The sequence below is a fragment of the Pipistrellus kuhlii genome, unplaced genomic scaffold, assembly GCF_014108245.1.
Source record: "Pipistrellus kuhlii isolate mPipKuh1 unplaced genomic scaffold, mPipKuh1.p scaffold_m20_p_2, whole genome shotgun sequence".
NCBI classification, from domain to species: Eukaryota; Metazoa; Chordata; class Mammalia; order Chiroptera; family Vespertilionidae; genus Pipistrellus; species Pipistrellus kuhlii.
Genome location: NW_023425515.1, coordinates 93,247,732 through 93,263,211, shown reverse-complemented (window position 1 = coordinate 93,263,211; position 15,480 = coordinate 93,247,732). Strand labels below are relative to the sequence as shown.

Genomic DNA, 15,480 nt, shown 5'->3' with positions numbered 1-15,480 from the left:
GGGAATTTAGGGGCAATCAGGCAGGCAGGTAGAGATGTTAGGGGTGATCCAGGCAGGCAGGGGTCAAGGTAGGGGCAATCAAGCCTGCAGGCAGAGAGGTTAGGGGCGATCAGGCAGGCAGACAGAGGGGTTAGGGGCGATTAGGCAGTCAGGTAGGTGAGTCGTTAGAAGCCAGATGTCCAGATTGCAAGAGGGATGTCCAGCTGCCTACGGGGTCCCAGATTGGAGAAGGTGCAGGCCAGGCTGAGGAACCCACCCCATGCACGAATTTTTTGTACTGAGCCTCTAGTGTGTGTGTGTGTGTGTGTGTGTGTGTGTGTGTGTATAATATGCAAATAGACCAAATGGTGGAACAACCGAACAACCAAACAACTGGTCGCTATGATGTGCACTGACCACCAGGGTCGCGTGTGGAACATGGCGGACATTGGCTATGGTGGTATGGTGGAGTATGTGAGTAGGGGTACCAGACCAAGGCGTGGTGCTGGTCGCTGTTATTGGGGCTAGCCTCTAGTGGTTACTCAAAATTCTTTGCCCCCGTGCGCCACAGTTCCACTGGGCGCTCACACCTGCTTCCAGCACCTGCACCCACTGCCAGTGCTGGCCCTGCTTGCAGCCACAGCTAGTTCTGGAGCCACTGCTAGCAACTGCTGCTGATACTGGTCCCAAGTGCTTTGTGCTGTCAGTGGGTGTGAGCTGGGCTGGCTCCGTCAGTGCGTGGGAGCAGCAGCGGCTGGAGTGGGGCTGCTGGCAGATAGGGGACCGACGGCCACGGCAGGAAGGGCTGGGTGGGGGCATGGAGCATGATCTGAGACCCTCCCCTGTGTCCACCGCAGCCTCGTGGCCCACATCCCTTTCAAGGTGCATGAATTACTGCACTGGACCCCTAGTGTTGTAATAACTATGTATGGTGGCAGGTGATACTAGACTTATTAGGGGGTTCAATTATCAATAAATTATAAAAATGTCTAACCACTCTGCTCTATATCTGAAATTCATAATACAATAAAACCTTGAGATAACAGATTAATTCAGGTAAGAGACTATCCATTAAAGCTGAAATTCTGTTATATAATAAAGTAGGTTTTCTGAATGTGTATGTAAAAAAATTGACAAGTTAGTTAGTTTACCTGTTTTTACTTATGCAGACATGTTTGTGTAATTAAAATTAAGTATCTATGAAAAGTTTAATTTCACAGAAATGTTTTCTGAAGGTATTACTGTAATTTTAAATTTATACCGAATAGGTTGAGTAAATGCATGCATCCACCATTCACCTTGAGTAAACAAATGCACATGGCCTGCACATATTAAAACTGCTGCAGCAAGTCATGCCACATGGCGACAGAACCAGTTGCTGTGCATAATGCATTATGCTGTGTGATCACATGCTAGTCATTCTCCAAACATTTAATACTGATGACTCTGGGAGTTAAATATGTAGACTATAGTTGTAGGTATGTAATATTTATATTGGCAAAATTACTGCAGTGTTTCTTTCCAATGTATGGCTTACTTGCTGAAATTTTTTTTTAAAGTAATGGTGAACCTGGCTGGTTTGGCTCAATGGTTGAGCATCGACCTATGAACCAGGAGATCATGATTCAATTCCCAGTCAGGACACATAAGCCCCACATTGCAGGCTCCATCTGCAATGTGGGGCTTATCAATGATTCTCGTCATTTATGTTTCCATCTCTGTTCCTCTCCCTTTATCTCTGAAATCAATAAAAATATATTTAAAAAATATTGAATTAATAACAAAAATTAATTTAATTAGAAGCAAAATATTGATAGGGTGATATGGCCTAGAAATTTTGTCCTTTAAATCCTAAGTACATTAAATAGAGGTCTGCAGAATCGAGGAGGAAGAAGAGGGGGAGGAGAAAGGGGAGGGAGAGGAGGAAAGATAAAAAAAATATGAACAGTAAAATGGTAATACATGTCTATCAACAATTGAATCTAAAAATAAAAATAAATGAACAAGAAATCTAATGAACAAAATACACTGATGAATAAAATAGAATCAGAGGCATGGAAACATGGAACAGATTGATGAATCTCAGAAGCAAGGGAGTGTGGGGTGGAAATAGAATAACCAAAGTCTTATATGCTTATTAGAAGCCTGGTGCACGAAATTTGTGCACTGGGGGTGTGTCCCTCAGCCCAGCCTGCATTCTCTTCAATCTGGGACTCTTGGGGGATGTCCAACTTCTGGTTTAGGCCCGATCCCGGCAGTTGGACATCCCTCTCACAATCCATGACTGCTGGCTCCCAACCACTCACCTGCCTGCCAGCCTGATCACCCCCTAACCACTCTCTTGCCAGCCCGATCAACGCCTGTCTGCTCCCCTGCTTGCCCGATTGCCCCCAACTGCCCTTCCTTGCCATCCTGGCCTCCTCACTGCCTTCCCCTGCTGGCCTGATCACACCCACAAATACTTGTGTGAGGGTGTTAGGTCAATTTGCATATTACCTTTTTATTATATAGGATTATTATATAGGATATGCATTACCAATAGACACAGACAGTAGAATGGTGAAGGTCTGGGGTGAGTTAGGAACCGGGTACATGGAGGAAAAAAGAAGGGACATCTGTAATACTCTCAATAAAGGTTTTTTTTTTTTTTTTTTTTTTTTTTTTTAATATATTTTTGTTTATTTCAGAGAGGGAAAGGAGAGGGAGAGAGTGATAGAAATATCAATGATGAGAGAGAATCAATAATAAAGATTTTTTAAAAATTAAAGAAAAATAAAGATAAATGATATTTCAGAGAGACTACGAGTGCTTTTTCAGATTCTGCACATTAATACACACTAATGGCCATATATTCACTTTCTTTTTCCTACTGTTAAATGAGAGAAGCACTGTTTTATTTAAGTACTGTTAAAAACAGGAAGATTACTGTGTCAGTTATCAATATATTTCTGCTCCAAATTTTCTCTTCAATAGATGCTCTTCAATAATGGACTGGATTCTTAGGCATTTTTCCTTTACAAAGAGCATAATATTAATTATGAATTAAGCTTTATCAGGTGTTGGAGGGGACTAAGTTCTAGAGAAAACTTACTGGGGAAAGTGTTTTTTTTCTTTTTTTCTTAGGTCACGTGAGCTGTGATTTTCATTTTCTTGCTCCTACTGCATGGTCTGTCAACAGTACATATGGGTGGGAAGATCTGGTGTTGCTCTGTCTTAGCCATGTTCCCAGAGAACAAAGGATTTCAGTAATCTTGTAGCCCCAGGCCTGGTGACCACCTTGTTAGGCCCTTCTGAAGTGGACACTGCCTACCTCAGGCCTTGTGCCTGTAGTGCCCAGATTACCTCTGCCTGCCTGCATTCCAGAATTGTTTCCTGTTTTTTCTGGCTACAGTGGATCAGTTCTGGTTTTGGAAAACCCAGTGAAATTCTCTGTTATCAAGTGTGCTGCAACTATACCTTCTCCAGTGAGAAATCCCAGCCTTGGGGTTTTCTACCAAGTTATTCCTTTTGGGGTCTCTCCCTCAGCACTATTTTCCCAACATAGTTTATTATTTAAAAAATAAAATAAAAACAGCTTTGCAGACTTAAAATGGACATATAATAAATTGTGCATATTTAAAGAATATGCTTTGATGAGCTTTGAGATATTAATATAACTACTACAGGCCTGGTGCATGAAATTTGTGCAAGGGGGTGGAGGTGTCCCTTCGCCCAGCCTGCACCCTCTCCAATATGGGACTCCTTGAGGGATGTCCGATTGCCCATTCAGGGCAGTCGGACATCCCTCTCACAATCCTGGACTGCTGGCTCCCAACTGCTTGCCTGCCTGCCTTCCTGACTGCTTCTGCCTGCCAGTCTGATCACCCTCTAACCATTCCCATGCTGGCCTGATTTATGTCTAACTGCTCCCCTGCCAGCCCATTTGCCCCCAACTTCCCTCCTCTGTCGTTCTGGTCACCGCTAACTGCCCTCTTCTTCAGGGTCGATCACTCCCAACTGCCCTCCCTTGCAGGCCTGGTGTCTCCCAACTGCCCTCCCCTGCTGGCCATCTTGTGGTGGCCATCTTGTGTCCACATGGGGGCAGCCATCTTGTGTGTTGGAGTGATGGTCAGTCTACATATTACTCTTTTATTAGATAGGATAGAGGCCTGGTGCACAGGTGGGGGCCAGCTGATTTGCCCTGAAGGGTGTTTCGGATCAGGATGGGATTCCCTTGGGATGTGGGGCAGTCTGGGCGAGGGGACGGTGGTGGTTTGCAGGCCGGCCAAGTCCCCCGGCGACCCAAGCAGAGGCCCTAGTATCTGGGTTTTATTTATCTTCTACAATTGAAAATTTGTAGCCTGGAGCAGAGCCAAGCCTTCTGCTCACTCTATGGTGGCAGCCATTTCTGTTGGAATTTATTTATCTTCTATAATTGAAACTGTGTAGCCTTAAGCAGAGGCCTAGGCTCACCAGGGTGTGCACAAAGCTTGGCTTCCTCCATTGCCGGGGAAAGCCAAGCCTCCCTCTTACTCTTTCCATGGATGCAGCCATCTTGGTAGGGTTAATTTGCATACTCACTCCTGATTGGCTGGTGGGTGTGACTTGTGGAAGTAGCAGAGTTATTTTGCATATTACCATAACATCTACCCATTTAAAATGAACAATGCAGTGATTTAGTATACACTGAGTGGCCAGATTATTATAATCTCTGAATGCATAATAATCTGGCCACTCAGTAAATATATTTGAGGCCTGGTGTATGAATTTGTGCATGGGTGGGGTCCGGCCATCCTGACCAGGGGGAGGGGACATGAAACCCTGTTTATATCTGTCCATCCCCTTCTTTAATTCTTAACCCCACTTACAGGCAACTACTAATCTGCTTTCTGTCTCTGTGGTACAAATCTATAAATTTAATAGGTTTTCACCATTATTTCATCTCTGATTTTAATGGGTTTGTAAGGTGGTAGTTCAGAAATTATTCAGAGATATTTCTCTTTCAGTGTTTCTTAAAGAACCAGTTTGAGTCCGTGTATAATCTCCTTACCAACAGTAGTCATTATCTAGTTGGTATTACATGAGTTGGTGGTATTTAATGAAATAATTATTTTTAAAGGCAAACTTTATGCTTACCTATAAATATGCTATATAGTTGGTTGAGGCTTACTGATGAGAATTTTGAATTCAGCTTGGTTAACATTTAGACCTTTCATAACATTTTGCTGTGAGCTAGGTAAAGACTCATGTGAAGAATTGCATGAGATTGGGAAGAGATAGCTGCACTATCACTATTAGGATATAGAGCTATAAGGATGTAGAGACAGAAAAATGTATATATTAGGAGAGAAAGGACAAAAGTATTTTAAGTGTTTTGCTTTCTTTTTACATTCTCTATAGACACTATGCAAGAGTAAATAAAAAGTAAACTTACATGTGAATTTATAAATTATATTTAAATAATTATAAAAATTCTTTAAAATTGTAAAAAATTTAAAGCAAAGGTGCTTGTTTTTAAGTAATTATTTGGATTGCCCTAACTGGTTTGGCTCAGTGGATAGAGCATCGGCCTGTGGACTGAAGGGTCCCAGGTTTGATTCTGGTCAAGGGCATGTACCTTGGTTGCGGGCACATCCCCAGTCAGGGGTGTGCAGGAGGCAGCTGATGGATGTTTCTCTCTCTTGGAAGTTTCTAACTGTCTATCCTCTCCCTTCCTCTCTGTAAAAAATCAATAAACTATATTTAAAAAAATAATTATTTGGATTGAAATCTAGTTTCTCCATAATTGAATTAGTAGATAAGTTGTATTATAAACCAACAACTATGGGAAGATGTTTGTTTTGTGGTTAAAACACAAAACTTAATCACCATGAGTTATGTAAGTTTTGACTAACCTTGGGTGGTTACTTAAATGTTCAAATCTGTGTAAATCCTTATGCTTTTGAATATGTTTAATTTTAATGTTTTCACGATCATAATTAAAAGATATTTTTGGACATTAGGAATTAATATAGGAAGTCATGTATTTTTAGGGACAAAGCACCAGAGCTCATTGTTACTTACCTGCTTATCTTCCAGGTGATTTGACAGCGAGATGCTGCTCTCCATTGGGATGCTCATGCTGTCGGCCACACAAATTTATACCATCTTGACTGTGCAGTTGTTTGCATTTTTAAACCTACTGCCTGTAGAAGCAGATATTTTAGCAGTAAGTATCGTAAAATTTATTCATGCCTAAAAACATATCTTAAAGAAAAGCTTTAAAAGCCCTAAAGGGTAGAATTTTATAAGTTGTTTACCTACAAATATATGGGCACTTTCTACATAGTTGTTACTTGAAAGTAGGGGGCCTTACTCATCTTTTTTACTGCTGAATATCTAATGGAAGATCTAATGTACAGTAAATACCTAATAGATGTTGTTGTTCTTGTGATGTGTGTGCTCCCAAGAGTGCATATGTATGTATAGCTATATGCTGTGCAATTCTAGAATCTTACCATTTTCCTTGATAATTAGTATATACGAATGACTTTAATAATGTTATTTTTAACAATTGTACAAGATGTCCATAGAAAATATTAAACTGCCCTACATGATTTGGCTCAGTGGTTAGAGTGTCAGCCTGTGGGCTGAAGGGTCTCAAGTTCAATTCTGGTCAAGGGCACATACGTAGGTTGCAGGCTCAATCCACGTGCATGTGTGGGAGGCAATCCATTGACATTGTTTCTGTCTCTCCACCTCCCTTTCACTCCCTCTGAAAATCAGTGGGGAAAAAAAAAAATCCTCTGGTGAGGATTTACAAAGAAAATATTAAGCTAAAATTAATGTGTTTTTTTTCTTTCTTTTTTTTCCAGGTAGTAATTTTTATTTTATTTATTTATTTTTTAAAATAAATCTTTATTGTTCATATTATTACAAATGTTCCTCTCTCCCCCACCCCCCCTCCATTGCTCTCTTCCACCAGGTTCCCACCCTACCCTCTGCCCTTTCCCCACCTCCCATTGTCCTCATTCATAGGTGCATAGTTTATGTTCAGTCTCTTCCCACATCCCCCTCTCCCCTTTTCCCCAAGAATCGTCAGTTCACTCCCCTTCCATACCTCTGATTCTATTATATTCAACAGTTAATATTGTTCATCAGTTTTTTTTTTTTAATATATTTTATTGATTTTCCACAGAGAGGAAAGGAGAGGGATAGAGAGCCAGAAACGTCAATGAGAGAGAAACATTGACCAGCCGCCTCCTGCACATCCCCCACTGGGGATGTGCCCGCAACCAATGCACTTGCCCTTGAACGGAATCGAACCTGGGACCTCTCAGTCCGCAGACCGACGCTCGATCCACTGAGCCAAACCGGTTTCGGCATCAGTTTTTTTTTTTTTTTAAATTTCCTTGGTTTTTAGATTCACTTGTTGATAGTTACGTATTTGTTGTTCATAATTTTTATCTTTATTATTTTTCTCTTCCGAAAGAACCCCCTTCAGCAATTCATATAATTCTGGTTTGGTGGTGATGAACTCCTTTAGCTTTTTTTTTATTAGTGAAGCTCTTTATCTGTTCTTCGATTCTGAGTGATAGCTTTTGCTGGGTAGAGTATTTTTGGCTGTAGGTTCTTGCTATTCATCACCTTGAATATTTCTTGCCGTTCCAGTCTGGCCTGCATGGTTTCTGTTGAGAAATCAGCTGACAATAGTATAGGTGCTCCTTTATAGGTAACTACCTGCTTTGCTCTTGCTGCTTTTAATATTCTCTCTTTGTCTTTTGCTCTTGGAATTTTAATTATGATTTGTCTTGGTGTGGTCTTCTTTGGATTCCTTTTGTTAGGAGTTCTGTGTGCTTCCTGGACTTGTAAGTCTAATTCTTTCACCAGGTGGGGGAAGTTTTCTGTCACTATTTTTTTCAGTATGTTTTCGATATCTTGCTCTCTCTCATCTTCTGGGACCCCATAATTCTGATGTTGGTTTGCTTGAAGTTGTCCCAGAGGTTTCTTACATTATCTTCAATTTTCTGGATTCTCTTGCCTTCTAGCTTCTGCGGAGGAGTGTCTTCTGGCTCTTTATGTTCCAAATCTTTGACTTGATTCTTGCGATCTTCCATTCTGTTTTTAGGACTCTGTATAATATTTTTTATTTCAGACAATGTATTCTTAATTTCTTGTTGATCCCTTATTTTTTCTTGTTGATTCCTTATTAATTCTAGTTGATCTCTTTTCATATCCTCATAGGTCTTATCGACCTTTTCTAGGAAATTCTTGAAAAACCCTACAAGCGTAGATTTGAACTCTATATCCAGTCGCTTTTTGTCCTCCATTTCTTTCGTTTGTGATTTATTTTCTTGTCTTGGCATTTTCGTAGCTTTCCTGAGTTGGTAGCCTTAAAAGTCTCTGTGTTCTGCTTGGATGGGGCGGGGTTTCAGGGTGGAGCCTACAGCCCTATGCGGCTCTTGAGTCTCAGTATTCCCCAGAGTCCTTCGGTACTCGCTGCAAGCACCTTTGAGAGAAAGGTGCCCTTGATTATCGCCTGCTACCAAACAGTCTAGGTTCTTCCCGAATGAGCCCGGAACTGGGGTTCAGTTCAGTTAGAAGTAGAGTTGGAGGTGGTGTTCAGAGCAGTCTGGAGCCCCTGTCTCCTTCCCACCAGGGCAATCCCGTGGCACAGCCAACAGTCCCTTCTCTGCGCGCAATGTGCGCGCCTCCGGGACCTCCTTTCGCCACTCCCCTGAGATTCCGCCTCACAGCTCAGTCTCCCTCCATTTGAGCCTTGGTCCCCAGGGTCTAGCCTAGAAGTGGGGTTCAGGGCTGTCGGGCCTGGGGTTCAGGACAGTTGGAGCTTTTAATTCCTTCCCGCTAGGGAACGCCAGCCAGGCACTCAGCTGCCCCTCCTTTCTGGCTCTGTCCTCTCCGCGTGCTGCGTGTCTCCGTACCTTAGGCTTTTACAACTCCTCCGCTCTTCTGGTTTTCTCCTTGCTTCTCGTTATAGAATTTCCAGTCAGTCGACTTTCCTGTAGTTCTGGGTAATGTCCATTTTATATTTTAGTTGTATTTTATTGAAATTGTTGTGTGCTGATGCGGCTAGGTATTTACCTGTGCAGCCATCTTGGATTCTCCAGAATCAACTCCCTAAAATTAATGTTAATGAGTCAGAAAAAAAGTACAATGGTCTTATCTGTAATGATGGCTAGAAAAGATTTTAGAGAACATTGTTCCTCAAGACCTTAGGTGTCCTTTCTAGGTGTCTTACTATCCTCTAAACTGGGAAGTGTATCTATTTTCTCTTTCTCATTTCTGAAGCTAGGAAGAGAAGAATTAACTATGTGTGTGTGTGTGCATGTGTGTACCCATGCACCTCTATTCGTTAGGTACTGTGCTAAGGTTTATTTTTTTTTTACTTTTTTTCAGTAGGAATTGCTTTGTGAAATTAGGTGAGAAACAGAAGGGCTGGAATTGTTACTAAAGTTTCTACCCCTGAAGCTACTGAGACAGTGGGAATCAATCTCCTGTAACTACCCTATTTAAGCAAGTAAGTGAAGGTCAAAGTCAGAATAGTGGGGTTAAAATTCAAACAGCAGTTTTTACCCAAGATGAATATTCTTTTTAAAAAAATATATTTTATTTATTTTTTTATAGAGAGGAAGAGAGAGGGATAGAGAGTTAGAAACATCAATGAGAGAGAATCATTGATCAGCAACCAAGGAACATGCCCTTTACTGGAATTGAACCTGGGACCTTTCAATCCGCAGGCCAATGCTCTATCCACTGAGCCAAAAAACCAGTTTCGGCCCCAAGATGAATATTCTTAATGTCTTATTTCATTCCCAAAGACCCTACTGGTCTTTTGGGAATGAATCTAAACCTTAGATTCATTACTAGTATCTACTAGTTGAGAATACTGAGTATGCAAGACCATTAGTTTCACTGCCTGTACTTCCTGTACAATATTAACCAAGCATTTTACGAGGCATGGCCCAAAGATTAAGCCTATAAGTAATAGTAATAGTGGGCCTGCTATAGCACTCAGTAGGCTGGTGAGCCAAGGGGTCACAAGAACAAGTTCTTATACCAGTTTCCTGCAGTCTTCTGAGCTTCCTCTCTGTCAGCTAGCCTCTTTCTCAACTGACTTAAGCTTTCCCTTATGACCCCGGAATGATTAGTATAGAAACAGCAGGTTTCTCCTAGAGCTAGGCAAAGTCCCCCTTGCTTTAGGAACAACAGATCTAAGCCTCTTCTCTTCTGCAAAACTACTTCTGCCAGGGACCCGACAAATTCTTCTAATTTGCCTATAGATTTCTCTAGGATACTTAAATCCTGGTCTGTTTGCTGACCTAATTCCTTATAGTTTTGTTGTCCTTTGACTAGGGCTGCCGTGCCTACTGCAGTGGAGCCTGCTAACCCCAGACCACCAGCAGAGGGATTAGTACTGGGGCTCTCTTGACCCTCCGGGGCTCTATTAGTAGGTGCTCACGTCCCCCTTCTCCCGAATAGTAGTACGCCTGGGGCAGGATATGGGTGAGTATGCACAATCCAGGTTCCTTGCCTACCTGCAGGCCTAAGGACCCCATGCATGGGGTGACACCGGTGGTGCATGCCCACCAAGCTCCTTCTGGAGCCTAGTCGCTCCTGGGTCGTACCCTGAAACATATAACCTCAGGCCCCACGTCTTCCCCCCCTGCCCATTCTCTGGACCAGTAATCGATGGGTTGAATTGTTAGGAGATTGCATCTCCCAACCTGGCAGTCTCCTGGCTGAGTCTGGGTAAACCTAGCATCTCTATCCTGCGTCTTGGGGGCCCACCCTTGGGCATAGGTCTCACAACCCCATTGTCCGCAGTAAAAGTCCTCGTGGTCACCACACTTGAGGAAGGCTATCCGAGGCCGTCTGGGGCAGATGTAGAGTTGGGTCTTCCTAGTTGTTGTTCTGCTTCCCTGGTTCCACACCCGTAAGAGGTGGAAGCCTGGTGTTCGGTGTGACCCCCCGAAACCCACCGTTTAGGCCGGGATACTGGGAGAATGGGGCGATTCCAGGTTTCCCGAAAGAGTTGGCACAGGTCAAAAGTTAGGGTGGGGGGCCCTGTTCCCTCTGTTTGGGCCAATACGGTCCCGTCGGTGGTGCAGGTTGCTTCCCAGGTAATGGGGTACCAGTACCCGTTGGGGCTGACTTACTGCAAGTCTGAACACATAGATGAATAACACTGGTCCCTTCATTCTGCTGGCACCAATTTCACCTTCAGTGGATCCTGGGTTGGCTTAACTTTCTACTGCCTGGGTCCCGGTTCCTCCCGGGCTAATTTTACTTGAGACCGATGAATCCAATATTTCTTCTCAGTTACCTTTACAGCATTGGGGGTGCTCAGGATGACGGTGTAGGGACCACCCCATCGAGGCTCAAGTCCTCCGGGCTGGTGCCTCTTCACCCAAACCAAGTTGCCCGGAGCAAACAGGTTGCCTTTTCTGCCTGCTGCAGCACCAGCACCCGCAACCAAGGAACTTCGTAAGCTGCCTTTACAAGTTATCGTGCTGACGTGGCAGCTTTGTGGAGTGCCTGTAGGGACTTAAGCAAATTATGAGTAGCTAGGCGAGCCATTTCCTCCTCTCCCAATCGGGGAATAAGTAGTGGTGGCCTACCAAGCATAATCTCAAAAGGGGTTAAACCCTTTATAAATGGGGTACAGTGGGCATGGAGTAGGGCAAAGGGGAGTAGACTTACCCAGTTCTCGCCAGTCTCTAGTTTGAGTTTGGTCAGTGTTTCCTTAAGAGTCCGATTCATCCTCTCTACCTGACCTGAACTATGTGGTCTATATACACAGTGGAGCTTCCAATTCACCTGTAGAGCTTTTGCTTCCAATTAGGTGGTTTTGGCGATGAACGCTGGGCCATTGTCAGACCCCATGTATAACGGTAGGCCAAACCGGGGGACAATTTCACTGAGGAGTTTCTTAACTACTGTCTGAGCGGTCTCGGTTCTAGTGGGGAATGCTTCTGCCCATCCCGAAAAGGTGTCGATGAAAACTAGGAGGTACCGGTAGCCACCAGGTCCAGATGGGAGTTCTGTGAAGTCTACCTCCCAGTGCTCTCGTGGATGGCTTCCTCGAAGTCTGGTTCCTTCAACCTTACCCGGTCTACTACTTGTGTTAATCTGAGCACAGGCTCTACATCTCTGGAAGATACTTTTTGCTGCTTCATGAAGTCGGGGCACATAGAAGTCCCGCTGGATCAACTCGGCCAGCCAAGTTCCCCCTAAATGAGTGCCTCTATGAGTTTGTTCAATGATGGTTCTTCCTAGAGCTTCAGGGAGAAATATTCGTTCCCCAGGCAATGCTAGCCACCCTTCCTGAGTTCTCTGGACCCGAAGGAGCTGAGCTTGTTTTAGTTCCTGTTCTGTGTAAGAAGGTGAGTCTGGGAGCCGTCAGTCTGGTAGGGCCACTAGGACTTTTAGTGGCCCTACTGGTCTTTTGGCTGACTCCTTAGCCGCCCTGTCAGCTAAGGCGTTTCCCTTCACTATGGGGGAATCCCCCTTCTGGTGTCCTCGGCAGTGTATTACTGCGACTTCCATTGGCCCCCAAATTGCTGCCAGTAGGGCCAGGATTTCGGGGGCATTTTTGATCTCCTTTCCCCTGGATGTAAGCAGTCCCCGTTCCTGGTACAGAGCCCCATGGACATGGACGGTGGCAAAAGCGTACCTGCTGTCAGTTTATATGTTGATTTTCTTCCCTTTTCCCCATCATAGGGCCTGAGTCAGGGCGATGAGCTCAGCCTTCTGAGCTGATGTCCTGTGTCCTAGGGCCTGAGCCCAGATAACCTTCTCCTCTGTGACTACGGCGGCTTCCGCATAGCGCACCCCGACCTCTATGAAACTGCTCCCATCAGTATAGAGTGTCTTGTCCGGGTCTTCTACAGGGATGTCCTTCAGGTCGGAACGGAGGGAAGTCAAGGTAGTCAGAATCTCCTCAAGGTCATGTAGAGGGCTGCTTTCTCCATCAGGCAAAAGGGTGGCAGGACTTAGTGCTGCGGTCTTCAAGAAGCTTACTCGGGGTGGGTCTAAAAGGAGAACTTGGTACTGCGTGATATGAGCATTGGACATCCACCTCTCAGGAGGGCTCTGTAGAAGTGCCTCGACCCCGTGTGTGGCTACTACTTGGAGGTCTTGGCCAAGAGTTAACTTTTTGGCCTCCTTTACCAGTTCTGCTGTGGCTCCTATCATTCGCAGGCAACTTGGCCATCCTGCTGCTACTGAGTCCAATCTTTTGGAAAGGTAGGCCACGGGCCGCCTCCAGGGTCCCAAGGTTTGGGTCAGCACTCCTTTGGCCACCCCATTTGCTTCAGCTGCAAACAGGAGAAAGGGCTTCTCCAGGTCTGGCAGGGCCAAAGCTGGGGCGCTGACTAATGCCTGCTTTAGTTTCTCAAAAGCCCCCTCAGCCTCCTGTGTCCATTCTAAATCAGGGTTTTTTTCTCCTGTACAAGCATAGAGCGGTTTAGCAATCTCAGCAAATCCTAATATCCGCAGTCAGCAATATCCTACGGCTCCAAGGAACTCCTGTACCTGTCTCTTGGTGGTGGGAGGGGGAATAGTTAGAATTGCTTGTATCCGGCTTACAGAAAGTTCTTTCTCCCTCCTGTATGTGGTATCCCAGGTAAGTTACTTTGGTTTCACATAGTTGGGCCTTCTTGGCTGACACCCAGTACCCTAAATCTGCCAGTACCTGCAGCAAGTCCCTGGTTGTCTCAAGGCACTCCTCTGAGTTTTCTGCTGCTACTATGAGGTCGTCTACATACTGGAGGAGGGTCACCCAGGGATGGCTCAACCGGTAGGCTACAAGATCTTGGCTTAAGGCTTCTCCAAATAAAGTTGGGGAGTTCTTAAATCCCTGGGGGAGCCTGGTCCAGGTTAGTTGGCCAGAACTGCCTTCCTCAGGATCTGTCCATTCAAAGGCAAAGATAGAGTGGCTCTGTGGGGCCAAGGGGAGGCTGAAAAAGGCATCCTTTAAGTCTAGGACAGTGTAGTATCTGCATTCTGGCCGGAGGCGACTCAGGAGGGTGTATGGGTTGGGCACAGTTGGATGAATAGTCTCTACCCGTTTGTTCACCTCCCTCAAATCTTATACAGGCCGGTAGTCATCAGTGCCGGGCTTCTGCACTGGCAGCAAGGGAGTGTTCCAAGGGGACTGGCAGGGAACAAGTATTCCTGCCTCCCGAAGCCTCCGGATGTGCTTGGCTATTCCCACATGGGCCTTCTGGCTCATAGGATATTGCTTTACCTGGATCGGTTCTGCATTACTCACAAGTTGGACGATTATAGGTGGTCGGTGAACAGCCAGCCTGGGAGGGTTGTCTTCGGCCCACACTTGTGGTATCTCTTCCCGTAGAACCGGGAGCCAGGATCTGGGTGGCTGGCTGGGTTCCTCATACAGCCGGTATTCTTCCTCCTGTGGCAATGTTAGTAGGAACACACCCGCCGTCCCCAGCCTTACCTCAGGATGGCCTTCTTTGAAGGTTATGGTGGCCTTTAATTTCGTTAGGAGGTCTCGGCCCAGCAAGGGGTAAGGGCACTCTGGCATCACCAGGAAGGAATGTGTAATCAGTCTGGTTCCCAAATTTGAGATCCTGCCCTGTGTCCATGCGTAGGATTGGATCTTCCCATTTGCTCCCTGGACTGGCACCCGTTCTTTGATCGTGGGACCAACTGGCGACTTCAGTTGGTGGCTCCAATGTCTACTGAGAAGTCTATAGGTTGCCCCCCTACTGTAAGGGTTATCCGGGGCTCCAGGGGGGCTTCAAAGCCCTGACTTCCTAATCCTCCTCTTTCACCAAGATCGGGGCAGCTCGTCCTTCTCTTCTCTTCGGGCATTCGTTTTTCCAGTGCCCTCTTTCCTTGCACAAGGCACACTGGTCTCTGCTCATCCTATTTCGAAGAGGGGCTTGTCCCCCACGGTGCCCTTCCTTCTTAGTTCCTTTCCCCTCAGTCATTGCCAGGAAGACCTTGGCCATTCTTTTATTTAAGTCAGCGGTTGAGTCTTCTCGGTTATTGAAAGCTTTCTGGGCTACTTCAACCAGCTCAGACAGTGACTTCCCCTCAAAGCCTTCTAACTTCTGTAGCTTTTTCCTAATGTCTGGGGCTGACTGGGACACAAATGCTACGTTTATGGCCCGCCTGTTCGCTGGAGTGTCTGGATCTATGGGCGTATATATCCGATAAGCCTCACACAGCGGCTCCAGAAAAGAGGCAGGGCTCTCGTTCGGTTCCTGAATAGTCTCTGACACCTTGGAAAGGTTAGTGGGTTTCTGAGCTGCTGCCCAGATTCCCCTCAACAGAGTCTAAAGCCTCCCTTCCCTGGGGAACATTAAAATCCTAACCTGGCCTTGCGCTGGGAAAGACCACTTCTACCTGCCCAGGGTCCCCGCTAGGCTGTCCTGTGGGATCGAGGACCAGTTTTCTCCCCTCCGTCTTCACTCTCTCTCCTCTGAGGTGAAAAAGGTATGTAAGAGCTGTTGGCAGTCATCCCAAGTAGGTTGATGGGTGAAAAAGACAGAC

The 15,480-nt window shown here is 45.3% G+C and overlaps 1 protein-coding gene across 6 annotated transcripts in view; it reads left to right on the top strand.

The window, feature by feature from the left end:
• Positions 1 to 15,480, top strand: part of RNF13 (ring finger protein 13) — a 146,142-nt gene that overhangs the window by 15,643 nt on the left and 115,019 nt on the right. For all 6 annotated transcript variants that reach the window (XM_036443669.2, XM_036443670.2, XM_036443668.2 and 3 more), the window contains exon 2: positions 6,037 to 6,166. In XM_036443669.2, the coding sequence (XP_036299562.1) occupies positions 6,053 to 6,166 (114 nt within the window). In that variant the 5' untranslated portion in view covers positions 6,037 to 6,052. The remainder of the gene's footprint in view (positions 1 to 6,036; positions 6,167 to 15,480) is intronic.